The sequence below is a fragment of the Arachis duranensis genome, chromosome 7, assembly GCF_000817695.3.
Source record: "Arachis duranensis cultivar V14167 chromosome 7, aradu.V14167.gnm2.J7QH, whole genome shotgun sequence".
Classification (NCBI taxonomy): domain Eukaryota; kingdom Viridiplantae; phylum Streptophyta; class Magnoliopsida; order Fabales; family Fabaceae; genus Arachis; species Arachis duranensis.
In genome coordinates this window covers 894,039-920,538 of record NC_029778.3, presented here as the reverse complement: position 1 = coordinate 920,538, position 26,500 = coordinate 894,039, and the positions used below count along the sequence as shown (strand labels likewise).

The window sequence follows — 26,500 nt, the reverse complement described above, 5'->3', positions numbered from 1 at the left end:
CAAAAAAATGGAATTAAAAAAAAATAGAGAAACATTTGTAATAGCAAACAACTCCCGCGAAAAGAAGATTGTATAGCATGTGAAACGTAGAATACTTCACCCGTAATGCTTACACGATTAATAGTGCATATTCAAATATTTTCTAGAATTTCAAAATCATTTCCAAGTTTCCATACTTATTTGTAGGATTTGCAATCTCAACTTATAGAGTTGATGAATGAACCTAAAGCTACAGTAAAAGCCTCAAAACATGTGAGAATCTTCCTCGGATGGTTCCCCAAAATCTCTTCTCTTTTCTTTTTGTTTCCCATCTATATTCAAAGAAAACAACATGATTGCAGAAAGTGAGCCTAACATGAATAGAGCAGTTTCTGAATTGCCGCTCTTTAATCTGTAATCATAAATGGATCCACATCCCCAAGATCAGCCACCAAAGGCTTCAAATTTTCTGTATCTTCATCTTCCGGGGCAAAGAAAGTTGGGAATGGAAGTATAGATATGTCCGGTTTTTCATAGACAGCATCTTTTATAAAAACGAAGTTCCCTGTAGCTCCTGGAACCTAATTTTGCACATCATAACAAGGGGGGAAATGAGTCAATGACAAAGCTCAAATTTTAAAATTCGGGTGAAGATCAAGGAAAATTATGAACCAAGAAGTTGCAAATCAATCACCAAAACAAATACCACCCATGATTTTTGTCAGACATGGCACTTGTTGCAAGAATGGTTTTGGCTCATATTAAAAATTCCATGATAGTCTATACTATGAATGTGAAGTGGATTGGAGGATACCAACTCTAAAAAATTTAGAGCAATCATGCACAAGTAACAGGTGTGTACATATGATATTTTATGCTATTTAGCTCCAATTCACACTTCACTGTGAATAACCAAAAAGTATTAAGAATCTACCTGGCCTTTCACCCACATCAAATTCCTTGCTGGACAAATTTTGTAGACCCACACATTTTTAACTGTTCTTTGCTCCCCACCCATGCGTCCAGGCATCTTTTTACCTTTAAACACCTGAAATGTGATGGTAAAAACAATTATTTAGAATGATAAATTAATAACAATAAGCAAACAACATTCTTCCAAATAAAATCAGTTTATTCATGGAATAACAAAAATATTATCACATATGAACATGAAAATACAGAAAGTTGTGTAGTAAGAAAGCATAAAAATGACCAGTTTACAGAATTCTGACTTACCTTTCCAGGAGCGTCCCTTTGACCTGTAGAACCAATGCTTCGATGTGATAATGATGCACCATGGGATGCAGGCATTCCCTTAAATCCATGCCGCTTCATTCCACCCTGGTAAAAAATGAAAAATGGAAATTGAAAATCATATAATTAAGAGATAAAGGTCTATAAGACCAGTAGCAAACAACTGTCCCCTTTGAGTACAAAGAAGGATTCAACACACAAAGGACTATGCACATACATATCCAATGCATAAATAATATAAAAACAGCAAAAGGAGAACTACAAAGACCCTTGTTTCAAGATTTGTTGGATTTATTAACTTATTCTTGCAACTTAAGGACTTAGATAATTGGTAGCATCAAAATTAATATTTGAGCTTAATTACAATTTTCTATAAGAACTTTCACCATTTTTTAACCAATTGACAATTGGAGGAATGGTAAAAGCATTACTAAAAACAAAAAACAATAAAAAAAAAAGATGCCATGCACTGTCCTATCATTGTATGAGAATAAATCCAATCACACTATACATAGGAGCAGTATTTAACATTAAGATAAGAGATAATCACCTGAAAACCTTTTCCTTTTGTGATTCCCGTTATATCAACATACTGGCCTGGCACAAAATGACGAACATTAAGCGAAGTACCAACAGGAAGAAGTGCATCCTCTGTCACCGGAAACTCCCTTAGCTTCCTCTTCATCGGAACTCCTTGAGCCCGAAAATGACCCACTTCAGGCTTGGTCAAATGCTTCTCCTTCTTCTGCCCACAACCAATCTAACTAGAAACAAAGCAGCAAAAAACTTTATAATTAGATAACACAAACTTAACCCTCATGCAACTTGCCAAGACAAAAGAATACTACTCCAGTGAGAAAAATAAAATCATACATTGAATTTCTGCGAGTTTGAGCTAAATTAACAATCAGGACATCGTCCTTTATTTACACTCTACTCTTCCCTTTGGTGTAAATGACTCTAACCTCAAAATCAAGAACAAAATAATATATGATCTAAACTTTTTACAAGCAGAAACCACCAAAGGAATGCAATTTTGTTTTTAACACAAAAAAATGACAATGCTACGCACCTGGAGGGCAAAGATTCCTTCCTTCTCAGGAGTCTTAACCTGAGAAACGATATTATCATCGACCCAAAGTACGGTTATTGGAATTCTAGCGCCCCATTTATCCCAGAGTGCACTCATACCACACTTGAGGGCTATAATCCCGGTTCGTTTGGAATTTGGGGTCATCACCCCTGGCTTCGCATCGATAATCCGAGTCTCAGCCGCAACGGCGGCATCGGAGCTGAATCCCCTCATAAATCGAACAGGGAATGGTGTCGCCGCCACCGCCGCCGCATCGGTTGCGAAGAATTGAAGACGAGAAACGAGGCCTCTCGAAAGGGCCAGCATCGCAGAGCTACATAGGAAAAATAGAGAAAAACCAAATTCAGAAAAATCGGAAAATGCGGCATTGGTTCAACATTGAAATAGAAGTTAAGCTTAGCTCAGTTCAGCTGTTACTTACTCACTGAGTTGAAGGTGGAAATGGAAATGGAGATCGCAGTTTCTCACTTCACAGAAATAACGAATTGAAGCGGCGAAGTTTGCGAAGATTGATGATTTTCAGATCGGAGCTGCGAAATTTGTCTCAAATTGAATAATATTTTATTAATTCATTCTTTATTTCGACAAAATGGATTTAATTTCAATTTTATTTTACTTTTTAAGGTATCTACTAAATTCAATTTACATACATTTATATATTTTAAAAATGTATGTATTATACTATTATGACAATTAATCGATTATTTTACACTATTAATATATAAAACTTAAATCAACATTTATATTGATTCTATTTTTATTGTCGAAATGTATTAATCTAAAATTGCTTAAATTAATTCATTATATTCTATTGTAATTGAAATTCTGAAAATGCTTTATATTTTTTTTACAGGTAAAGATGATTTGTTTTGCAATTTTTAGTTTAAAAAAAAATTGTGAGCGAACAAATATAAAATTTGTTTTTATACTTGCTTAAAATGGTTGTCATATTTCTTTAACCAAATCAGACTATATTATATTTAATCACAACAAAAAGACTAATTAAATTTGGATATTGATCGTTCAATTGATACAAGAAAAAATGGTTTTATCTTATTAACTTAGACAGAATTAAGCAATAAGACAAATATATTGAAAATCAACTTTTGGAAAGAAAGAAAAAGAAAGAATATGAAAAATGAAAAACCCCCATCTCTTTTATGAGATTTTATTACAGTCAAATTGAATTAGCTAGATTTTTAATAATAAGACCCATATGCTTGTTATTCTACAAACCCAACTCAATTAAGCTAATTTGGCCGAACTTCCACATTTATTTTTTCTTTTAGTTTGCAATGTAATTCAATAATTATGACATAGTGAAATCTTCAAACTTAAATTTAAGGAATAGAAAATAAATTTTTTATAGCACCAATGGAAACATAATATAACAAAATTTCGTCATATTTACATAGTAAGAAGAGTTGTAATTAATTAACTATTCTCAAAAGTCATCATGACATGTCTCAAAGAAAAAAACCCCATAAGACAACAAAACATGTACCTAAAGAATTTGGATCTTCTTACGTTCAAAATGAATATGATTTTCCCATATTCACATCTCCACCATCAATTTGATTATTTAAAAAAAGTACATCCAAAAATAAACAACTAACAATAGAAATGTAAACATGATAATAATGTTTTGTTGGTTTTGAATATGAGAAGATTTTTATCCTATATGTATCAATGTATGTAATGTGTGTAATGAAGTTTCAACATTGAACTTCACAATTGTCCATAGATGTGCCATGGGGATCCTTGTGTCCAAGACTAATTATCTCACTAATTACTTGTTGTTTATCTGCTTGAAATTGCTCATCCGCTACAAAACAAAACAAACCAAATTACCTAAACAAATTAACTTCAAAATGGAAAACATACAAATAATATTTGAAAGAAAAATCTTTTATATAAAGTTCATCTTTTATGCAGATATCAGACAATCTTTTATATAGAGTTCATCTTTTATATAATGTTCACAGAAGTATATCACAAAATTCATCACACTCTTTTCTTTTTTCTTTTAAATTGGCATTTGCTGAGCCACAAAAAAATGGTTCAAAAACATTTATCACTGTATATATATATATATACCTTTCTCAAAGTTGAAGTCACCAAGAAAGTTCAGAAGCTTATTCCTGTTTGTAACAAGTATATTGACAACTTCAGGAGGCTTGTTCTGGTTTGCAACGAACAACTGTCAATGCCAACATTTGAAATAAGCAACATAATATTTTATCAGAATAATGAATCCATAAAAGAAGTTAGACTGAAATAGAGGAATAATATTCATTCATTCCAACCTTAAAAACATGGAAGCTTTCGTACTGAATTGTTTTATTAGAATCCTGCGATTAGAAAACATAAAAGGAGAGCTAGGTGGGTAAACAAAAAAAGTATTTGGTCAAATGTTATGCAAGTCATAAAAAAATGTGAGATATTAGAATGCATACCCTTAGGAGGTTCATGAGGATGACCATGTTACTTACTGAGCTCACATACCGAACCATTGTAGCAGAATTGGAGCGATCCAATAACATATCCGCCAATAACTGATAGCATGAAAAGTTTTAACTATGATCAAGATTAAGAAGATGGCCTTCCAAACATTATATACAGGATTTAATGAATCAACAAAGGTACATTATATTCATTCTAGGCAGAAATTTCAGTGTGTACCTTAATGGCAAGTCGTCTAGTGAAATAACTGTTAGATTCTAGCAATCGAGTATTGTACTCTTCAAAAAACTGAAATGAGATAGATAGTAGCATGTTTTAGCTAATGATATATTAATACATTGATTAAAAGGATAACTTTGCTTTCATATTCATTGATTCACTTACCCAATCATAATTCTTGGAAAGAAATTCAGAGACGGTGGATTTGTGCCTTGTTAATAGCTCCTGTAATAGATAACAAAACTTCAAGATCTTGGATTCATTGTTGATAATGGATGAATAAAAGATGCAGAGCACTTGAAAACAGATAACTGTTGTCCAACATACATGACATATTTGTATCCTTTGTTATAATAACATCCACAACATTAAGTTGTAAGGATTTATAAATGGAAATTAAATAGAGGAATGGAATCATGAGCATACTTTAAAAGTTGAAAGAGCATCTGAGGCGATTTCGAAATTCGGCAGTTGAATATAGTCAAAGAACTTCTTCATGTGATCTGATCCCAAGACATGTCTGAAAAACATAAATTAAGCCGGTTGAGATTGTGAGAATGCTTAAGTATGTCAAAAAAAAATAATTATTCTAATTAATCAAGAAACAGATCATTGTAGATGCTTACCTAGCAACACACTGATGGCGTATGCACTCTCTTGCAACCGCACCATAAGTCAAAGCAATGTCACCATCTTGTTCATAACTAATAAAATTAAATCAGCTTGTTAACCAAATGTGTGAAAATGATCAAGCACTTCAAATTTCAACAAACATTCGTCTAAAAAGTTTTACCCATTAATTAGCATATCCACGAGATCCAAATTTTTTTCCAGGTATTGGGAAGCTATTATCTGTGAATTGATTCGCTGCCTTTGCAAGTTTGCAATCACATGAGTAGCATCTTGGCGAGCCTACAAAGGAATAAAAATACAGAGAATATAAATTAGAGTCTCAATTAATGGTTATATTTCTATCACGCTCAAGATTCTTCTGTATGAATTCTGCAAAGAAATTTTTCCGTTTTTCATTTGCAAACTTGAAAGCTTTTTAGGATCAACAAAAAACGAATTCTTGACTTTTTTATTATAGAAATTTTGATGTCATCTCATAAAAATGCGTGTTCTAAAAAGCTAAGCCGATATGTAGAAAAATTGTAACAGAATGATTGGTTACCCCAAGTGGTAGATTTAGAAGAAAGAGGACAAGAAGGCGAAATGTATCCTCCTTGAAGAACTCTTGAGTGACTTGAGAACACGCATCTGGAATTGGCTCTGATTCACCGTTTCCATATAGAACAGTTCTTATGTCCAATATCGTCCTGCTTAGATCTGCAAGATACTGTATATGTATGCATACAAATATAATTAATGAAACTAATATAATTTAGGTAGCTAGGTTGATTGAAGAAATTAAGTAACCTTTTCTTCACGCTTTTGATCGATGTCAGACTTGGAGCTGAGAAGGAGAAGGAGGTGGTGGACATGGCGGACGAGCTCCGCAGGGGTGCGAGGCTTGTTCTTGAAAAGGCCCTTCATGATGATATCATATCCATTGTGGCAATGCAATGCGATTTGAATTGCATGGAGACGGAGAACATCACTGCCAATTAATGATGCTCTTGCTGCACGTAATTAATGCCTTTTTTTGGAAAATCCACAAAACTAATCTGACTTGTTCGCACATCATTGCTTCTATTTTCCCAAACCTGCCGCATCCATTCATTCTTTCCTAATTTTTTCTTCCATGCTTTTAAGTTTTAACCAAAAAAAAAATTAAATATTAGTCTAGTGCAGATTTATTATTTTACTATATTAACTTTGATTATTTTATAGCTAATTATAAGTTAAAAAATAAATAAATATATCTAATATATAATTTAAATAACAAATACATTGATTTAGTGTATTTTTTTATATTTATAATTTTTTATTTATGCAGATGAGAAAAGAAAAGTTTAGAAAGAATGTAATTACTAATTAGCACCTGTTTGAAGAGAGTGAGTGAGTGGGTCTGACTCGTAGAGAGTGGTATACGCGCTGTTATCGAAGCTCTGCACCTTCTTCTTCTTCAATCTTCAGGTAATGCTATGCTCTCTCCATTCACCTCTTCTTCTTCTTCTTCTTCTTAGTCGGTGTTCTATGTGCAATGTATCAATCAATTGCTTCATTTATATTCGATTACTTGTTCCCTGTTTTTTCACTTGCTTTCTTTCCTCTTGCCCCACCCACTAATCCACCTTCTCATCTACTTGTGCGTAATCGAATTGGGGCATCGCACAATCTTAGCTTCTGCGTATTATACTTATTGCTGGGTTCGTTTATGTATTGTTTGTTTCGTTGTTTACTGCTTGCACACCACCTGTTTGATGCAATTCCCCAACCACAATTTGAATTTTCAACAACCCCTTTTTCATTATTTGTAGCTCCTCCCTCTCTTTTTTTTTCCCTCTTTGGGTTTCGCGTGCATTGATCCTCAATGTTTTTAGATGCAGTGGTTGCAAAAGTTACTTTCTTTTTTGCTTAATTACGCTCTCCGCATTTGCCACTTTCTTGCTCTGTATACTCTGCTTAATTGCTGCCTTGTGCCTGAGTTATCGTGCCCTTATTGGTGTCTTGGAAACAAAGGAAGTTACTAGCTGCTGCTACTACAGTGCATTAAAGTGAAGAAAAAATGAAAAAAGTAAAACCAAAAAGGACCCAATATGGTGCACGAATAAGTTAGCAATTTTAGAGAGTTAGCAAAACTTAATCTCTTGTGAATCAAGTTTCTTTTTTGCTTGTGTTACTTGGTTCTCCTTAATGTTGATACTAAGTTGTTAAAGTTTAACTTCCCCCTAAATTTGCTGTTGCATGCTTACAAAATCAAACACCAGCTTTGATTACCTCTTTTTTGCATATAGCAAATTTTTGGGACTGTTACCAACTTTGCTCATAGATTTCTCCTGAGCTTTTGCTAATAAGTTTTATCGAAATCTTAAAGATATATGCTACATGGCCCATATCCTTGATTAATTTTGCATAAGATAATCCATGTAGGAATGTTGAAAGGGGAAAAGTTTATATTTTGCAGATAGATTGAAATGCTAGCCTTCTTTTGTTCAATATTCAGTTCTCTGATGTGGTGGAATGAATGAGGGAGAAATAGTTGTTGTGACTGTTGATAAATAACTGAGTTTTGTGTGATATGCCTAAAATTTATGTGATACTGACAAATGAAGTTTCCTTTGCACCACAAAACAGACATGGTTATCCCTCCTCCAGTAAGGCCTCCAAGGATCACACAATTTCTAAAACCCTATGTTCTGAGGATGCATTTTACCAATAAGTATGTGAGTGCCCAGGTGATCCACACGCCAACTGCTACCGTGGCCTCTTCTGCTAGCTCACAGGAGAAAGCATTGAGATCAAGCTTGGAAATTAAGCGTGACGTGGCCGCGGCTGCAAAGATCGGGAAGTTACTAGCCGAACGCCTCTTGCTTAAGGACATTGCTGCTGTTTCTGTTCATTTGAAGAGAGAACAGAAGTATCATGGGAAGGTTAAGGCAGTTATTGATTCTCTCAGGGATGCTGGCGTTAAGCTTCTTTGAGTTTAAGGTGGTTGTGTGTGTTTTAGTTGTACCCGAGTGAATGGCATCATCCTTGTTGGAACTTGTCTTTAAGGAGAAAAGAAAGATGGTTGGAAATTTCTGGTACTTCTGTATTATTTTAGTAGAAAATAATAACTAAAAAAAGTTAAACCAATGTAATATCTTTTATGTTTGTATTACCCTCATATCAAGAAGGTTCACATTTTTTATGGTGGTTTGTTTGCCCGACAATCTACATCTTTGCGTATGAACATAACTTGCTTCAAGGGATAGTTATTAAAAGGTATGAAAGGATTACAAATCTTGCTTACGGATTATAACGTCAACACTGCGAAGAGTTTCTTCCATGATTAATAATGAAATGAAAATTATGATTAATCAGTAATGGATATGAAATATTCTTAAAAGTCAATGTTTACAATATTAAATTCTAATCTGAAGGTGGTTGTCTAATTTATCATGTATAACATGATATAGAGTTTAAATATTAATTTGAAGTATATATCGTTTTAAAATAGTCATAATTTGCAATTTAAAATAACTATTAGGATAATAATATTGTCACTACTATTTTTGATAATGTCACTTCATATATACTTTTCCTATATTATATATTTACATGGATTTATAAAAATGGGTGACTATCAAAATAAAAGTGATGATATCTATTTTCTAACTGTTGTATTCTATTGTTTAAAGAATATCACTCTATTTTTCTTAAAGTGCATTAACATTAGTCATTGCTATCAGTACTTAGAAGTCACAATGTTGCTATTTCTTATTGATATTGTAGAAATAAAATAGAGTAGACCTATGTTGAATAGTTTTGTTTTTCTTTTGGTCATGGGACCTATTATTAAAAAATACAGCTTTTTTTGGAAACAAATTCTAATTATCTTTTTTATAGAAAAATTTATTAATAGTGAGAATACCTAAATAAAAGACTGGTTTACAAATAGCTTACATCATGGATAAATTTAAAATGCTGACAGAAGATATTTGGTAAAAGCCTCAACAGCAAAAAATTACAGAGAACATTCTATTAATCATATATAATTAAATTTCTAAAAATGATTATATGAGATAAATAAGTCAGAAATCTCTGCTGGTGCCAGCCTCCTGAACCCACAAACAAAGGCTGCCACAATCCACACCATATAATTTCCCAAATAAATATCGTTCCCAACACATTTGGAAAGCAACTTTTTAGAAGTTCAACAAAAACATTAGTTTCTTTCTTTGAAAAAGAAAGGGCAAAGTTTCAACAATAATAAACATTGATATGGAGTTGAGCACCACAACGCTTGTTTTATTCATATTGCTGGCTGCGTGTGGCATAGCTCAATCTCTTGTCGTTCCTATTTCAAAATATGGTGGGGTACCTAATTCAGATATAACTCAGGCTCTTACAAATGCATGGAGAGAAGCATGTGCATCACCAACAGCAAGCAAGATTGTGATACCTCGTGGGAATTTTAGAATGAGGGCAGTGGATTTGAAAGGGCCTTGTAAGGCTCCTATTGAGCTTTATGTTGATGGAACAATTATAGCACCAATGAACCCTCGTGGTGTTGGCGATGAATGGCAATGGGTTAAGGTTCAATATGTTGATTACTTCACCCTATCTGGCAATGGTGTTTTTGACGGTCAAGGTGGAATAGCTTGGCAACAAAATGATTGTGGAACCAACCTCAATTGTGCTAGGACTCCAATGGTGAATAATATTTTTCTTTTTGCGATTTCTTAACATTTTACAATCATGTTACGCGTACATAAAAAATCAGCTACTAAATCAGACATTTGTATCTAGATAGTATATAAACTGTTTTTGTGTTTCTTATTTTCAAACCAGATTTATATATTTATGTCTAAAAGATGAATGAATTGTGTTTGATGACAGAATTTCGGTTTCAACTTCATGAAACATGCAGTTGTTAGGACAATAACATCAAAGGATAGCAAGAACTTTAATGTGAATGTACTGGGGTGCCAAAACTTCACCTTTGATGGGTTCAAGGTCATTGCACCAGGGAACAGCCTAAACACAGATGGTATCCACTTGGGAAGATCAAATGGAGTCAGAATTCTGAACACAGACATAAAGGCCGGAGATGATTGCATCTCGATCGGCGACGGAAGCGTGAACACATACATCTACAATGTGAAGTGTGGACCTGGTCATGGCATCAGTGTTGGAAGCCTTGGCAAGTACACCACTGAGGCTCCTGTGGATGGTCTTATTCTCAAGAAGGTCACTCTCACAAACACTGACAATGGTTTGAGGATCAAGACTTGGCCTAGTGCTCCTGGAACTTCTCCTATCTCTAATCTCTTTTATGAAGACGTTACCATGATTAATGTCAGGAACCCTATTATCATTGACCAGGAGTATTGCCCTTGGAACCAGTGCAATAAACGGGTATATATTATTCATCACTATACATATATACATACATTATTAATTGTTACTAATTGTTTCTGTTTGTGTGCACTTATTTAGAATCCATCAAAAATAAGGATAAGAAATGTTTCATTCAAGAACATTAGGGGAACCTCACTAACCAGGGAAGGGGTGAACCTCATCTGCAGCAGTGCTTTGCCATGTCAGCAGGTCAGCCTACGTGATATTGATCTCAAATTCAACGGAGCTCCGGCAGTCGCCGTATGTCGTAACGTCAGGCCCACCGTTGCAGGAAGAGCTCTTCCATTAGTAGCTGCTAATTAAATTAGAGCCTTTGCTTAACACATGCATATATACAATGCAACCATGGCTCTTCTTATAACAGATTTATTTATTTATTTATTCTTTTAGCTTCTATGAAGGTGACGAAGGTGCATAAGTCGTCGTCCTAAGGAGAGTTGTAGTGCTCTTTATGAGTTACAGTACATGCTCCTTCGTACAAGTTGGTTCAAAGATCAATAGTACTTATTAATTTGAGATGTTTCAAACTGTGTATTATATTGATTATTATTATTTTGTAATATAATTTATTAATTTTATTTTGACAACCGATAATTCAAACACCCACGTAGTATTTCAAAATCAATTTTAAGAAAATTAAAACAAACAACTCGTTTGCTTTACCAATCTAATTTACCATTGTAATAAACAGTTGAGAACAACGTTGGCAGTTTGGCACACAAGTTCGATTACAGAAGACGCTGCAACTCGTTCTTCACAAGCGCATGACTGCAATTATATTACAAAGGCAAAAAATTGAAACACTCAATGATCCAAGCTGTAGAACAATTGTTCAGTCAAAACTTATAAGGATGCTAAATACATGAATTATGAGAGAGAACATGCTATCAAACTCTATATATCTACCATCCTTAATATATTGCTTTCAACCTGTTTCGCAACAACTGTATCTAACTTAAATACTTCTAGCCTACCAGTAACATATGAAGGGGAGACCAGGAAGACTATTATGCTCAATTATATCACGACCGAGTTCTATTCTTGTTGTAATTTTCATAACGCCGAGAGACAGCAGACTCAGATAAAGTGTCCCAAACCTACAAGGTATGAGTGACAACAGTAAATTTCACAGAAAAATCTATCAACAACACAAATTTGAATTTCTGTGGCCCTTTTCACTCACTTGCAATTTTCCCTCTGAGCCTCCTATAGCCAACACAAAGGGGTTGTCCTCTGAGAACGAAATAGAAAATACAGCTCCCTGAAAAGCCGCATCCAAAAACAGAAGTCAACCGTGCTACTTGTATCATGATTCAGACTAGAGAATACCTTTTTTTCCCGTTGAAATATCAACAAATAAGAGAAGCAAACTTACAGCATTGGAGTTTTTAGATGCCACAACAGATGGTTGGTTGTTCGATAAATCCCAAAGCTTTACCTGCAACAAATAACAGTACTCGAATGAGATGATTTCCAATTCTGCAAGATATAGTATATAGGAATAGGAACACAACAAATTGACTTCACAATTACCGTTTTGTCCATCGATCCAGTAGCAAGTAGCTGCAAGAAGGCAGCAAGGTACGGTTAAACTAGAGTACATAATAACTTGGTATTTCTCACCAAAACATTGAAAATACATACATTAGGTGCTGAGACGTTATAGGATACTGAGGTAACAGCTTTGTCATGTGCATGAAGAGTAAATGTAGAACTTAGATCAGATGTGGATTCAGACTTTGCGGTCCGAACATCAAAACACTTGACAGTACCATCCTCGAGACTCACCTAGAAGCACAATTTAATTATTATTAGTGAAGCTAAAACTACGCATCCATGAAAACACAATTACCAATTCAATCAATGAAACGAGAAATCAAAATTAACAATAACACACCACAAAATAGTGCTCAGTGTGTGGATCCCAGGCCAAGCTCTCGACATCAGCTGTGACTGACCACTTATAACCAGGATGAGATGGCATCCTTCCATCCCTCTGCAAAGTGTAATAGCATTGAAAGCATTAGAATGTTAGATAACTAAGAAAAAGGGCAGACAGAAATTCCAATGTGATCATTTTTAAAGAGAAAGTCTGTTTTGGCACATGAATATTATACAACCAAAATCTACAGTTTAATAAGTATCCATTCCAGATAAAAAAAGAAATGAAAAAATATAGAGTATATAAGCAACATTCTGTCACTACCAGGACCACAGTATGATCAAATGAACCACTAAGAAGAATTTTTGGTTCACGATGATTCCAGGCAACTGCTTGAACCTGTCAAGATAGATGAACAAAGGCATCAGACAACATATTGACTCAAGCAACCCAAATTAATGTTAGTAAGACAAAATATACAATATTAAATGACTTAATTAAGGAAAAAAGTGAAAATCTTTCCTACCAACGTATAAGTAATATTTCTGAGCTTGTACACTATTTTAGAAGTAAGGGAAAAAAAAAAGAAAAGATGATGGACATGGGGGGAAAGTCCTCTTTATCAATAAAAGAAGCTCATATTTGTAATAAATAATTGATTGCACTTTAGCATACTACTTGCCTTGTCTGAGTGATGCTCCATTGTACTCTCACACTTCCCAGTAGCCACATCCCAAATCTTGACTCGCTTGTCAGCACTGGCACTAGCAAGTATATTCCTGAATGTTTTAATAATGACTGTCATCAGAGGTGCACAAGAATAGAGTTTCAAAATAAGTATAAATGAAACCTTTATGTCCCAAAAGGTGCCCAACAGATGAAATAATACCAAAATCCAGTTTTAAATTTAACAAACCTGAACGCTTTGTTCCAGGCAAGACCAAGTACAGAGTCAGTGTGACTGTCATCTTTATATTTGATTGATTTCTACAAAACCAATTAACAGAATCAGTAACTGGGTCTACACTCAGAATTGCACTTCAACACAAAAAGATGTACAAACCTTCTTCCCCTTCTTTTTCTCTGAAATGCCACCTAAAACCATGCATGGCTGCACTGCATCAATCTGGGAACAAAGGAAGCTTAGAAGGTATTCAATGAAAGTGGCTTTATATTCTGAACGATGTTTCCAACTTTTCAGTTAAATTTATTAACCATATTCACTTACAACATCAAGGTCCCAAATTTCTATTGACGGTTCCATTGAACCAACAGCTAAGAAGTTTCCTGCAATGATAATGAAATAATAATGCGATAGAAAGTAGAGGAAGCATAAGGGGATCAAGTCAAATTTTGAGCATGCAAATGAAGGCTAGAATTTAGAACTTATTTACTAAAACAGACGAGCACAAAAAACTAACATATTTAATTAAAAAAAAAAAGGAGTAAACATGCGAGATGCATTGACAAAGGCAATATTCCCCACCTTTCTCTCTTCCTTGAAGGCAGTCAAGCCAAGCTGTGGATAGTGGAAATGCAGGAATTATGATATCATGATGGACATACATGTTCATCTCACTAGTACCGACATCCTCAAGTATATGAACCTTGTAGTAGAAAAAGGCGCAGCTCATATAAGTCTACCATTGCATCACATAACAAACATGAAAGAAAAATACATCAGCCAATAAGTGAGGATTTGTTTACCTCGAGAAGACTGAGATCGTCCTCAGTACGAGCACAAACAATGACAGAATCAGTTGGATTAATGATCATGTCTTCGAGTTCCTCGGAGTCATCATCATCCTTAACAATGTAAAAAAAAATGATGTTGTAGGGTCACAAATGAAGGTCAACAGCAGAATGCAAACGAAACATTGGAACTTACGTTCTTATCTTTAATATAAGGATCCAGGTCGTTACTTGGATAATAAAGATCACCAATCCCGGAACTAAATACCTCAACTCCTAAGGTCAATAAAAAGATGCAAATTAACACAGACAACACAAGGAGACAGAGCTAGCTAGCTAACCATAGCCATGGCTGATATCATGCTAAGTGATTCAATAGCTAACTCTAACTAAAACCGCTAACTAACGAACTAACTAAACAGATAGATAATTCCCTGAGATGTTAATTGTATACCTTCATCTTCATCATCGTAATGTTCCATGTCAAGCTCCTTCAAACCGAGGGCAATATCGTCCAATTTATCAGCCTTCCCGAGAGCATCAGCAACATTGAGTGCTCGCGCAACTTCATCGACGGCGCCATCGGCATCATCCATGCGTTCATCACTTGCTTCTTCCTCATTTTCACTGTCTTCTCCACTGCATAACATACATGTATTGTTAGGTATTTGATAAAACTTTATAATTGGCTAAGTGAGTTTTGAAGAAGAAGAGAAAGACCTGGCGGCGGCGGCGGCGGTGATTATATCTTGAATTTCTTCCTTGGAAGGAGGTTCAACTACGGTGGGTTCCGCCTTCGAAGCACCTATCGGTATCCACGAAATAGCTGAAATCATTTTGAAACTCGAAATCAAACGAAAGAAGAAAGTGGTGTGTGTGTAGAATGGTGGTGGCAGCAGCTAGCCGCAGTAGCAGAGAGTAACAAGGAGGAGGAGGAGAACCCTTAATGGTCCAGTTCGGTGATGGCTTAACGGGCCTTAAAACAAACTCAACCTAGCCCAATAAAGGCCCAAATATTTGGAAGCCCAAATTGATTCGGCACCGAAAATTTCTTTCCTCTTTTCACTTTTAGATAACTCATCATAATCCTCTGCAATATTCAATTCAATTCACAATCAAAAGAGAAAAGACAAGAAAATGGTTAAAAACAAAAACTATGAAGAAGGAGAATCAAATACTTAAAACCACATTAAAATAAAGAAAAATGTCTTCCTTTTTTAAAAAAAAAAAATCATTGTCATATGACTTGTAAACAACAGAAATCTGTCAATAATCAAATAACAAATACTTTATTATATCTTAAACTAACAATCGTGATTCAATTTGTACAACTAACTTTCAACAATAAATCAAGTTTGGACAAATCTTTTTCACTGTTTGACCTTTGTCTTTGTGAAATCACCAGCAAAAATGTCTTCTTTGTTCCTACTACGATGGCATTATATAAAGGATGTGCAGCACATGAAATAACTCCTTCAGATAAAAGAATAAATCTGTTTTGATGATTTTGAATCCTATTCATCTTGAAAACATTATCAGTATCCTCTTTGTAATGGATAACGTATAAAAAGTAAAAACTATGCATAATTTACTAGCTTACTTCTTGATGGATGAGAAACTCACTGCTCCTTGCTATTCATTGATATTCTCGGCAACCTCACATGACGGCACCGCAACACCCTTCAAACTCGTACAATTCTCGAGCTCCCGAACCGAATCTGCAGATTTATCCCAAACGGACGACCGGCTCAACGATACATCACTATGAGCTCTGCGGAGCCTATTACTGTCAACAGCGCCTTGGAATGAGCGGTGAGACCTGACCGGCGCGTGGAAGCAATCGTCTCTGCGGGCACGCCCAAAGTTCAAGCCAGTACCCAAGATTCTTGTACGCAGAAAAAAAGGAAAGTTTGGTGGAGTTGAAGTGTGGTCAACGGTGTCAGGTGAAGGAGGAGTTGGGATTATGGAGCAACTGGATTAGATTGATGATCTATGAGGAAAGAGGGGGGCGGCGGATAGGGGAAATTAGGGTTGGAAGGGAGAAGGACTGAGGGAGGCTTTGGGTTAGGAGGGTTTTTTTTCTCTCCTGGCGTCAAAATGACAACGTTTTTTAGAGAGATTACAAAACCGGTCCTTTAAAAAACCCGGCCGTTTCATCCGGTTTGCCGATAACTAATTTAATATTTATTATTTTAGTCTCTAATTAATAAAAAACTAATTAAGCAAAATAAATATAATTAACTAATTTAAGACACTAACTTGATCATATTAAAATATTAATCATATCATCTTTTTGTTTGTAAATATTATTGCTAAAATTTTAACATTTTATATTAGCATTAGAGATGAGTTGAGATTCACAATTTATGAATTTAGGAATCAATTTAATCATTTTTAAAAGTCAACAAATTTTTATGAACGTTCACAATTTTAAAAACTAAAGTTTGCATTATTTCTTTAATTATATATATCACATAACTTTTTTTATGTTATAATTTCACCATCTTTCTTACAAAAAAAAAAAGAATAAAAGCGGTTAAACTTATTCAAATAATGGTTGTTAAGAAGACTCTAGTTGTTGTTATTATTAGAAGATACTTCAACTAAAAAATAAACAAAAAGAAAAATCTTGTGAATTTGGGATACAAAAATCTATGCCTGTAGAGAAAAGAGGGATTATCGTAGAGAAGGGAATAATGATTAAATTTGAGGATTAAAATTTTTATTTTGATTTAGGGACCAAATTGCACCATAAAAGTTTACTAATCCGCGTCAGCTAGTCGTTACTTGGCCAACGTGTCACGAAGGAGTCCATATCAGCTTTCCGGTGGTGCTAGGTGGACGGAATGTGCCGGAAAGACGAATATGAGTCCCGGAGTGCAACTTCAGGGGCGAATATGGGTAACTTTTAAGTTCATGAACTACTATGAGGCTCGAGTGCAACTTCAGGGACCACTTTGAGACTTATCTCTTTCACTTTTCATTCCCCGCTCCTTCCACCCTCTTCCCTCTGTTGTTCAGTCTCAGTAGCTGCGACCTCTTCCGTTCTATTATTCACAAGGTTCTGAAAATCGGACCAGACCAGTTGGTTCGATCGGGTTAATCGAAAACCGATCATTTGTCTGGTCCGGTTGACTTCCAAAATCGTTCTGCAGAAAATCGGTTTAAAAATTGGCTAAACTGGTGGTTAACCGGCGAACCAAGCAAATCGGTCGGATTTCTTTAAGCCCTGATTCACTGATCCAACAATAAAAACAGCGCCGTTTTGATTCCAGAGAAACACGAGTTCAGTGCTAAACAATATTCTGAAAATCGGACTGGACCGGTCGGTCGGACTGGTTTAACCGCAAACCAGCAGTATTAACGGTCCGGTCAGGTATATAAAACCGATAATAAAAAAACCGACAAAAAACTGTTGAACCGGACGAGAATCGGCCGGTCAGACCGAACCGAAACCCGGCCGGTTTACAAAGGGAAGCTCCTTCGTTTCTTTCTCCCGTTCTCCCTTTCTTTCTTTCAGTCAGAGAAATCACACCTCACCATTCGCGTTCACTCGCCGTTCACCGTTCGAATTCGCATTCTTGTTCGTCTGGAAGCCACGTTGCTCTGCTTCAAACTCTGCGACCAACCCGCGGGCTCCACTCAGCCGTCGAACTGCTCTCTGTTGTCCCCGCCGTGAGTTCCCTAAACCCGCCACCAGACAATACACTCACACAACACCAATACTCTTCTTCAAACTCTGCAACTTCTGCTTTCTATTACAATAAGTAATTATTTGATTTGGTAGTGGTTTGGATTTTTTCATAGACTAAATTAAAGTTACAATAGTTATGTTCTCTTCTCTATCACATTGAAATTAAGCTTTGAATTCTCTTATTTCGTTTTAATTTTACCGCATTCAACATGTTTGATGAAATGCTTTAACCATATCTCTGGGTGGTTTTATAATTTCTAGCTTTTAGAAATTTAGTAAGTTGATTGCATGTGAAATTAGAATGATTGGATCATAGTAATTAGGAAATTTTAGCTGTACAAATAGCATCTTTGCAGAAAACATATTAGCATGATGATTCCACTTGCATTAGTGTTCTTCTGGTAAATTTTTTAACTGTTATTATGAACTTGTTAATTTGCTAATTGTTCTTGTGTTCTTCTGTTACTTTTAATTTTTTTGTTTTGTTGTGATTTTCTGTTCTTGAATTTATTAAGTTGATAACTTGGTAAATTGTTGGGCTGCTGTTGTTTAATTTGTCAAATTGTTAGGTTGCTGCGACTTAATTTGTTGGATTTTCTATTTAGGTCTTGTTCTTGTTTATCTGCTAGATTGTTGTTGTGTATTTATTGTTTATTTGCTGGATATTGGTGATCATTGTCTTTGAGATTATTTACTATGCAGGTTTAGTGTCATCACTGTTTTGGAATGTTTTATTATGTACTAATGTTTGTTGCTGTTTTGTAATTGCTGGTTGCAGGTTTAGTGTGATTATTGGTTAATGTTTTGTAATGTTTGGTGCTGAATGCTGATTGTTGAGTTCAGATATGGTTGTTTATTTTGACTTGGGTAAAGAGACTTATAGTCATTTTTTCCTGCCTTATACCGATTCAGATGATTATTTTCAGAGGATGAACACTTATTTATGTATCTTGAGAAACTGTCTTTCTGTGTGTTATGAGCATTTGGTGAAAGCTTGTATTGTACCTATTCAAAGCTTAGTTTTACCAAATGGTCTTCAAAGCAACTCATCCAAAATGCTACTACACAAATCCAAGTCTATTGTCTCTAAAAGCCTGTATGCACCTTCATTTGGTGAAGCCTTTCTAGCACTAGTCCACTACCAACTTTGTTATTAATAATGTTATCAAATTTATTTATCCGAGTACTATGTTTATTTTTTAGTTGGATTTATGATAATTCATTTGATATTCTTTCTATTCTTGTCAGATATTTCTTTTAACATTTTGTGTACTGATGAGGAATTGTACTTGCTTGGTATCATGCTTTCATCTGGCAATTTTGCATTTAATATAAAAAAAGGAAAATCCTAAGAGAGTAATTCACCACTCCATTAGAAAAACTTCATACTACTTTATACCCTCAACTTAATACTTGCATATTTATAATTTATTTATTATTCTATTCTAAAACGGGTTTTCCGGTTGAACCGTCAGTTAGACCGGTTGGACCAATAAATTAGTGAACCAGTAACTAAAGCGGTTTGATGACTGGTCCGGTTCTCAGAACCTTGGTGCTGAATGACACCCCCTCCCCTTTCTCTCTCACCAACACAGCCTCACCAACCCTAGATTCTCCTAAACCCTATCAGAGCCACCATCACCATCTCCCCTTTCTTGCATTCTGCTCTTCTCCTCGTGTCGCCAGAAGCTAAGGTCGGTTCGGGGCTGTTGTTGGCGTCGCCGTTTCCCTGTCCGAACTCTCTCTGTCGCTGCTTTTCTGCTCCTTCACCGTTGGTCGTCACCGCTTCTCTGCTCCTCGCCGTGAGTCGTCGCTGCTTCTCCCATCCTTGCCGTGCGTCGTTTCTGCTTCTCCCATCCTCGGCCCTTTTTGGCTGTGGCCCCTTCTCTACTCCCTGCCAATCTTGTCGTCGCTGCTTCTCTGCTCCACACCGTGTCTCACCGTCATTGCTTCCCTATTTCACGTTACTGAAGTTCTGAATTTGAATTTCTCTGTCTCTGGCTCTATGCTGTCTTTTCCTCCCCTTTGCTGCCAATCCAGATAACGTAAAAACCTCCCCTTTATCCTCTTCAATAATGTTCAATTTGTTGTAATTGTATTATATTGTTTTCTTCTTCGTTTTGTTCTGAATATACATATGATGTATTATTGATGTTTCTGCTGAGTTTTGAGATATTAATTTTCTTTAAGTTTTATTTGAATTCAGTCAGTTGATGTTGAATTAATTCTGCTGAGATGGAGTTATAAATTAAATTTGTTTTAAGTTTAATTTATTAATTATGCTGAGAATGATTTTTGCTGAGATTGATATGAATTAATTCTGCTGAGACTGAGTTATAAATCCAATCTGTTTTACTTGTTATTTTGCTGTCATTGATTCAAAAGAGAAACATGGCTACAATTCTGCATTGGATTTACTATATGCCTTCAAAATAAGGGTTGGGTGAAGTTCAGACAGGAGATGGTTTACTCATAGGAAAAGAGAATGAAGTTAAGAAGCAAAGAACAAAAAGATTACCTAATTTATGAAAATGGAAAATTCAGGAATGGAAACCTAATTTATAGAGGTTATTTATGCTTCTTTATTGTGTTTTTGTCTTGTTTAGTTAATTTAATTGTTCAGTTTTTTTGTGTTCTGGGCTTCTTACTGTGCTGTGGAATTGCTTCTTCCAGCTCAAATTGTAGACTATACTGATTTCTTTTTCACCTTGCACCATACTAAAATTTGTGGCCTCAAATTTTGCTTGCCTATCTTCTGTTGTTATATCTGAAAATGATATTGTTTGACCAAGTTTAGAAGTCCTATTGCTAATGTGTTATATATACATGAAGATTAAGAAACTGATATTGTTTAATTCATACAATGCTTTAATTATTCTGCACCCTATCTAACAATATATGTCACTTTGAATTTTTAATAATTTTAGGTTATATTTAATTAAACTGGTTCAACCACGGTTCGACCTCAGTTGAACCGTTGAATCATTAAACCAGTTACTTGACCGGTCCGGTTCTCGCAACCTTGATTATTCATGCGAGTATCTTTTTACTCATTCAGCTTCCAGTTTCCAACCGCTGTTACTTCATATTTAGTTACTCTGCAATTTTACTGCCAACTATTTTCTCTTTGCTCTCTTAAATTGATGTTGGGTTACTTCACTGTGCTGCGATTCAGCTCAATGTCTTTGTAAATCTGGTTTTATTGTTCGTTTCTTTCTTTCTTTATTTTTATTTCCTTCTATTTCTACCACTGTTAATATATAATTGTGTAAGAATTATTTATTCATGGGATTCGTTTGATAAATATCAGGTGCTTTGTTGTGTAGTTGTTTTACAAATTTAATTTTTATAGTATAAACCTTATATAGTCCCTGTTTTGTTAGTATTATTAGTTTGATATGCACCATACTCTATATGTATTGTAGGGATGTCTTTTTTTTTCTTTTACTTTTACTTTTCTGTCCTAGAGATTGTTGTGTAGGTGCTTTCTTTTGCAATTCCAATCTGATATGCTTTTTGTATATCAGGGAATTGTGTTGGATTTGTAAGTTTTGAAGAGCAACATGTCACTTTGAACAGGCCGTGTGATGGAATTTGACGCAGGAAGCTTCTTTGATGTGTGCACTGTGCATAACTGCAAAAAAAGAAGGGCTTTAAAAGGCTTAATTACTCCACTGAATGAGAGCATGAGAGAAACGGAAGCTTCCTTGCCAATCTTGTACTCCCCTGGATACTATACCAAACCATCTCTGGAGGAGTTAGTGGCCCAGGAACTCCTTGACCCCGGTTATTGTACCCGAGTTCCTAATTTCACTGTTGGGAGGCTTGGTTATGGATCTGTCAGGTTTCTTGAGAAAACAGATGTCAGGGGGTTGGATCTAGATCATATTGTGAAGTTTTATAAACATGAGATAGTTGTATACAGCGACGAAAATGATAAACCTGCAGTTGGTCAAGGCCTTAACAAGGCAGCTGAAGTAGTTTTAGTTCTAGATACTGAACTACTGAAGTCTAAAGACAGGAAAGATGATTTTCTTGTGAAAAAAGTAAAACAAAGTACTGAGAGGCAAGGAGCAAGATTTATTTCGTTCGACCTAACAACTGGTGAATGGAAATTCTTGGTAGATCACTTCAGTAGATTCGGGTTTGGCGAAGATGACGAGGAAGACATTGTCATGGATGATGCTGATGGTGAGATGTATGATGATGATAAAGAACCTTCTACAAATATGAACGGGATTGAACTTTCTCACTCTCTTCCAGCTCATCTAAGGCTTGACCCTGTTAAAATGAGAGAAATGAGATTATTGATGTTCCCACATGAAGAAGAGCCTGAGGAATTGAGTCATAAAGCATCCATCAGTAAGGAATATGCAAGGCCTTTGCAAAATTCTGCTCAGGCAATGCCCCATAGATCTACTCCACCAATTGCAAGGAAAACTCCATTTCCTTTACTTGAATATAAACATGGGAGTTTTGATGCAAATTCTCCTGGGTCTATTTTGATGGTTCAGCAACATAAGGGAATGCCTCTGAAGACAATAAAAGCGGAAGGTTTTAAGTTAGACCTCAAGCATGAAACTCCAGTGTCAACAAACTATGCTCGCAATATTGTAGATGCAGGTCTATTTATGGGGAAGTCATTCCGAGTTGGATGGGGACCTAATGGCATTCTTTTACATTCTGGTGCACCTGTAGGAAGTGGTAGTGAGTACAAGGTATTATCATCTGTTGTCAGTTTGGAGAAAGTTGCTTTTGACAATTTTGTTAGGGATGAAAATAACAAAGTGAGTGAGGAACTTGTTGAATCTGCCTTGATATCTCCATTAAATTTTCACAAAGAAATAAACCATGTGAAGGAAGAGGTTAGAATTGGTCCTTGCAAATTGAAACTTCTAAAGCTTGAAGCGAATTGTTCAATGTTGTCAGATATTTCACATGGCTACTGTGATATTATTGAGAGGCAATTGACTGTACCAGGGTTGTCTTCCACTACACGTTTGGGTTTAACACACCAAGTAATGACCTGGGAATTAATCAGAGTTCTTTTCTTCAATAGAAAACAAAAAGGTCAAGTAGAATCTTTGGGTGCTGACAACGAGGAAGATATGATGCAGGATATGAAGGAAGTTTATCAAGATGTTGACCAAGAAGCACTCCCACTTATGAGGAGGGCAGAGTTCAGTTATTGGTTGCGAGAGAGTGTTTCTTATCATGTTCAAAACCAAATAAGCTCTCTAAATGACTCTGATTATCTACAACATGTTTTTGTATTCCTCACTGGGCGGCAACTAGATGAAGCAGTGCAACTGGCAGCTTCCAAAGGAGATGTGAGGCTGGCTTGTTTGTTAAGTCAGGCGGGTGGTTCTACTGTGAATCGCTCTGACATTTCAAAGCAACTTGATATTTGGAGAAAGAAAGGTCTGGATTTTAGTTTCATTGAAAACGACAGAGTGAGGCTATATGAATTGCTTGCAGGAAATATTCATGATGCATTGCACGAGGTCGATATTGATTGGAGGAGGTTCTTAGGTTTATTGATGTGGTACAAACTGCCGCCTGACACATCATTGCCCATTGCTTTTCGGACATATAAGCATTTTCTTGATGAGGGAAGGGCTCCATATCCTGTTCCACTTTTTATTGATGAAGGACCATCAGAAGAGGCTATCAGCTGGAATGCAGATAAACACTTTGACATTTCATTCTATCTTATGCTTCTTCATTCTAGTGAAGAGAGAGAATTTAGCTTTTTGAAGGCTATGTTTAGTGCATTCTCTTCAACCCCTGATCCACTTGATTATCACATGATATGGCATCAACGAGCAGTCTTGGAAGCAGTGGGTGTTATCAAATCTAATGATCTTCATGTTCTAGACATGGGGTTCGTGTCTCAGCTTTTGAGCCTAGGGAAATGCCATTGGGCCATATATGTGGTCCTTCATTTACCCTTTCGAGAAGACTGTCAATTTCTTCATGTGAATTTGATTCGGGAGATATTGTTCCAGTACTGCGAAATTTGGAGTTCAGATGAATCTCAGCAACAGTTCATTGAGGATTTAGGCATTCCTTCAGAATGGATTCATGAGGCTCTGGTATGCATCATATATCCTTCCTTATTTTATTTATTTATGAAGGAGTGTCCACAATGTGCATAATTTGTTTTAGAGTACCCTTTCAACTCTATCTTTCTCTTACAATCATCTTCTGGTACAGATACTTTTACTTGTTGAGTTTCAAATTAATGATATTGACAGAAAAACCACGCGCACTTACAACACACCCACTCTTTAGACATACATAGAGGCGCTCATTCTAGCCATTTTTTGTGTAAAACTGCATTAATTTGTTTTCTTGATCTTCCTGGCTGATCATTGAATTCAATAATGCTTGAAGAATTTTGAAAGCTCTGGTGAATGATATTTTAGTAATACAAGCTCTTTGTTGTGATGCAGGCAATTTACTATAATTATAATGGTGATCTGCCAAAAGCTCTTGAGCACTTTCTTCAGTGTGCAAATTGGCAGAAAGCTCATACCATTTTCGTAACATCAGTTGCTCATAGTTTATACTTGCAAGGTAATTCTTGTTTACGCCTGTTACTTGAAAAAAATACTGATTAATTCTTATAAAAGACCTGTGCATTGTCACCTATAATTTTGGGGTGCTATTGTTTTGACCCATTATATTGTTTTGCATAGCTGAAAATTGCGTGAATTTTTCTCCTTAAATCCAAGCAAGTGCATCATCATAAGTAACTACTTTAATATCTTGTGCAGCCAAACACTCAGAGATATGGAGGATTGCAACTTCCATGGAGGACCATAAATCTGAAATTGAGAATTGGGAGTTGGGAGGTGGAATATATATTTCATATTATTTGATGAGAAACTCACTTCAGGGAGACACCAATGCGATGACTCAATTGGTATGCCAATTTATAAAAGGAGGTCCCCCCCTTTTTTTATTATCATTCATGTACACATTGATTATTCTGGAAGTGCAAATTTATCACACCATAGGATGGTATTTGGGGTACATACAATTAGGAATTGTGAAAGTATGATTTGTTAAGTTAGTTTACAGTCAAATAAAAATAAAGGTGTGTCCTTAGCTTGAGCCTTCCTATTTCCTTTTTTTTTTTACGTTCTCAAAATCATAAACTTTCCTTTTTCAGGATTCTCTTCAAAGTAAAAATGCTGCCTGTCAGGAATTTGTCAGTCAGCTTAATGCATCATTGGCTGTTTGGGACCGCAAATTACCTGTTGATGCAAGGTATACATTGCCCTCCAACTGCTTTTTGACCTATTTTAAGGTTGCATTATAGCTCGAATGCTGATCTTGTAGGTTGGTCAAAATACATGTATAGAGCTCTTTTCTCTTTGGAGATGCACTCTTTTTGTGAGAAGGACCCGAAAAACATGATAAAGAATAAGGGAATATAGTAATTGATGAAATAATTTACATTTTAATTTAATAATTGGTATTTTGGCTTTTTGTTTTTATAATATCTTCGTATACACACAACTTTAGTTCAGTAAATTCAGGACCGGTATCTTTTGCCATGTATATGCATGTTTTGAGCTATGCTGTGAGAAAGGTCATATGTTCAATTGTTGTATCGATGCTTACTTCTTTCTGTTGCAGATTGGTGTATTCGAAAATGGGGAGTGAGATATGTGATTTGCTGCTATCTGCTGTGGGCGAGGGTGCTAGCCGAGATGAACAGTTTAGCTGCTTTGACACTGCTTTCAGTGCACCAGTTCCAGAAGATGTTCGCTCTGGTCACTTGCAGGACGCAGTGTATCTGTTTACCAGCTTTCTCTCTGAGATTGCTACTTAATTCCACAGTTTGCCTATTGCTTGTGATTTTTGAAATCAGAAAAGAAATGCGTGTTACAGGGGAGGGATCTTGATCTGCAATTGAGCCATGACCATGAATTTTGTGCCTTTTTGTGTTAATTGGTCTTGCAGGATTATGAAATGATGCTAAATGTGATTATAATATCATATTCATCCATTTTTTTTGGGAACCTGTAGCTGTAACTTCCAAATTTCATTTTGCATGTGCTTGATGGTAGAATTATTGAACTTTATCAGAAGTGGGAACGGGTTACGAATATAAATAGTTAAATACTCTTCCTTTTCTTAAACCTTATCAGGATATAGTTTGTCGATAAATTTACGACGTAATAACCTTCTATTTCTAAAATTA

The 26,500-nt window shown here is 35.6% G+C and overlaps 6 protein-coding genes across 12 annotated transcripts; 3 read left to right on the top strand and 3 right to left on the bottom strand.

Moving 5' to 3' along the window:
- Nucleotides 1-52: 52 nt before the first annotated feature.
- LOC107496150 (50S ribosomal protein L3-2, mitochondrial) lies at nt 53-2,868 on the bottom strand. Its single transcript, XM_016117350.3, has 6 exons — nt 2,748-2,868; nt 2,306-2,639; nt 1,784-1,993; nt 1,216-1,320; nt 914-1,027; nt 53-560 (listed from the first exon to the last, which is right to left on the bottom strand). Exons 2-6 carry the CDS (start codon nt 2,630-2,632, stop codon nt 387-389), a joined length of 930 nt encoding a protein of 309 aa, XP_015972836.1. The 5' UTR covers nt 2,633-2,639; nt 2,748-2,868; the 3' UTR covers nt 53-386.
- Nucleotides 2,869-3,814: 946 nt separating this feature from the next.
- LOC107496148 (putative MO25-like protein At5g47540) lies at nt 3,815-6,779 on the bottom strand. 2 transcript variants are annotated; one of them, XM_016117349.3, is made up of 11 exons: nt 6,428-6,779; nt 6,183-6,347; nt 5,802-5,920; nt 5,635-5,712; nt 5,435-5,528; nt 5,174-5,233; nt 5,009-5,077; nt 4,783-4,881; nt 4,633-4,677; nt 4,424-4,526; nt 3,816-4,151 (listed from the first exon to the last, which is right to left on the bottom strand). In XM_016117349.3, the coding sequence occupies exons 1-11, from the start codon at nt 6,542-6,544 to the stop codon at nt 4,042-4,044; spliced, it is 1,059 nt and encodes a 352-aa protein (XP_015972835.1). In that variant the 5' UTR covers nt 6,545-6,779; the 3' UTR covers nt 3,816-4,041. The 2 variants fall into 2 exon arrangements, with proteins under 2 accessions (XP_052108226.1, XP_015972835.1); XM_052252266.1 differs by lacking the exon at nt 4,633-4,677 and having other exon boundaries at nt 3,815-4,151; nt 6,428-6,731.
- Nucleotides 6,780-6,962: 183 nt separating this feature from the next.
- Nucleotides 6,963-8,804, top strand: LOC107496151 (uncharacterized). 2 transcript variants are annotated; one of them, XM_016117351.3, is made up of 2 exons: nt 6,963-7,087; nt 8,249-8,804. In XM_016117351.3, exon 2 carries the CDS (start codon nt 8,251-8,253, stop codon nt 8,593-8,595), a length of 345 nt encoding a protein of 114 aa, XP_015972837.1. In that variant the 5' UTR covers nt 6,963-7,087; nt 8,249-8,250; the 3' UTR covers nt 8,596-8,804. The 2 variants fall into 2 exon arrangements, with proteins under 2 accessions (XP_015972837.1, XP_052108109.1); XM_052252149.1 differs by lacking the exon at nt 6,963-7,087 and adding an exon at nt 7,169-7,320.
- A 1,073-nt stretch (nt 8,805-9,877) lies between these two features.
- On the top strand, nt 9,878-11,320 carry LOC107496056 (polygalacturonase-like). The gene is made up of 3 exons (XM_016117258.3): nt 9,878-10,309; nt 10,496-11,014; nt 11,096-11,320. Exons 1-3 carry the CDS (start codon nt 9,878-9,880, stop codon nt 11,318-11,320), a joined length of 1,176 nt encoding a protein of 391 aa, XP_015972744.1.
- Nucleotides 11,321-11,617: 297 nt separating this feature from the next.
- Nucleotides 11,618-16,678, bottom strand: LOC107496152 (uncharacterized WD repeat-containing protein C17D11.16). Of its 4 annotated transcripts, XM_052251681.1 has the most exons (18): nt 16,192-16,678; nt 15,533-15,681; nt 15,312-15,396; nt 15,046-15,230; nt 14,788-14,867; nt 14,607-14,705; nt 14,386-14,506; nt 14,128-14,186; nt 13,963-14,025; nt 13,816-13,886; nt 13,582-13,678; nt 13,224-13,298; nt 12,915-13,013; nt 12,662-12,805; nt 12,551-12,580; nt 12,393-12,455; nt 12,201-12,278; nt 11,619-12,114 (listed from the first exon to the last, which is right to left on the bottom strand). In XM_052251681.1, exons 4-18 carry the CDS (start codon nt 15,185-15,187, stop codon nt 12,040-12,042), a joined length of 1,296 nt encoding a protein of 431 aa, XP_052107641.1. In that variant the 5' UTR covers nt 15,188-15,230; nt 15,312-15,396; nt 15,533-15,681; nt 16,192-16,678; the 3' UTR covers nt 11,619-12,039. The 4 variants fall into 4 exon arrangements, with proteins under 4 accessions (XP_020982641.1, XP_052107641.1, XP_052107640.1 ...); XM_021126982.2 differs by having other exon boundaries at nt 11,618-12,114; nt 15,312-15,681; XM_052251680.1 differs by lacking the exon at nt 15,533-15,681 and having other exon boundaries at nt 15,312-15,417.
- A 1,485-nt stretch (nt 16,679-18,163) lies between these two features.
- On the top strand, nt 18,164-26,318 carry LOC107496119 (nuclear pore complex protein NUP96). Of its 2 annotated transcripts, none has more exons than XM_016117317.3 (6): nt 18,164-18,266; nt 21,813-24,380; nt 24,741-24,864; nt 25,065-25,213; nt 25,463-25,560; nt 25,933-26,318. In XM_016117317.3, the coding sequence occupies exons 2-6, from the start codon at nt 21,873-21,875 to the stop codon at nt 26,126-26,128; spliced, it is 3,075 nt and encodes a 1,024-aa protein (XP_015972803.1). In that variant the 5' UTR covers nt 18,164-18,266; nt 21,813-21,872; the 3' UTR covers nt 26,129-26,318. The 2 variants fall into 2 exon arrangements, with proteins under 2 accessions (XP_015972803.1, XP_020982638.1); XM_021126979.2 differs by having other exon boundaries at nt 18,170-18,266; nt 21,865-24,380.
- Nucleotides 26,319-26,500: the final 182 nt, after the last annotated feature.

Coding starts and splice junctions, on each gene's coding strand:
- LOC107496150 (XM_016117350.3), bottom strand. CDS start 2,632: ATGCTGGCCCTTTCGAGAGGCCTCGTTTCTCGTCTTCAATTCTTCGCA. Junction 1,028..1,215: donor AAAGGGACGCTCCTGGAAAG/GTAAGTCAGAAT, acceptor ATCACATTTCAG/GTGTTTAAAGGTAAAAAGAT. Junction 561..913: donor TGATGTGGGTGAAAGGCCAG/GTAGATTCTTAA, acceptor GTGCAAAATTAG/GTTCCAGGAGCTACAGGGAA.
- LOC107496148 (XM_016117349.3), bottom strand. CDS start 6,544: ATGAAGGGCCTTTTCAAGAACAAGCCTCGCACCCCTGCGGAGCTCGTC. Junction 6,348..6,427: donor ATCAAAAGCGTGAAGAAAAG/GTTACTTAATTT, acceptor ATACATATACAG/TATCTTGCAGATCTAAGCAG. Junction 5,921..6,182: donor TTCTAAATCTACCACTTGGG/GTAACCAATCAT, acceptor ATTCCTTTGTAG/GCTCGCCAAGATGCTACTCA.
- LOC107496151 (XM_016117351.3), top strand. CDS start 8,251: ATGGTTATCCCTCCTCCAGTAAGGCCTCCAAGGATCACACAATTTCTA.
- LOC107496056 (XM_016117258.3), top strand. CDS start 9,878: ATGGAGTTGAGCACCACAACGCTTGTTTTATTCATATTGCTGGCTGCG. Junction 10,310..10,495: donor ATTGTGCTAGGACTCCAATG/GTGAATAATATT, acceptor GTTTGATGACAG/AATTTCGGTTTCAACTTCAT. Junction 11,015..11,095: donor GGAACCAGTGCAATAAACGG/GTATATATTATT, acceptor GCACTTATTTAG/AATCCATCAAAAATAAGGAT.
- LOC107496152 (XM_021126982.2), bottom strand. CDS start 15,427: ATGATTTCAGCTATTTCGTGGATACCGATAGGTGCTTCGAAGGCGGAA. Junction 14,187..14,385: donor CCTTCAAGGAAGAGAGAAAG/GTGGGGAATATT, acceptor TTATCATTGCAG/GAAACTTCTTAGCTGTTGGT. Junction 12,279..12,392: donor CATCTAAAAACTCCAATGCT/GTAAGTTTGCTT, acceptor GCGGCTTTTCAG/GGAGCTGTATTTTCTATTTC.
- LOC107496119 (XM_016117317.3), top strand. CDS start 21,873: ATGGAATTTGACGCAGGAAGCTTCTTTGATGTGTGCACTGTGCATAAC. Junction 24,381..24,740: donor AATGGATTCATGAGGCTCTG/GTATGCATCATA, acceptor GTTGTGATGCAG/GCAATTTACTATAATTATAA. Junction 25,561..25,932: donor AAATTACCTGTTGATGCAAG/GTATACATTGCC, acceptor TTTCTGTTGCAG/ATTGGTGTATTCGAAAATGG.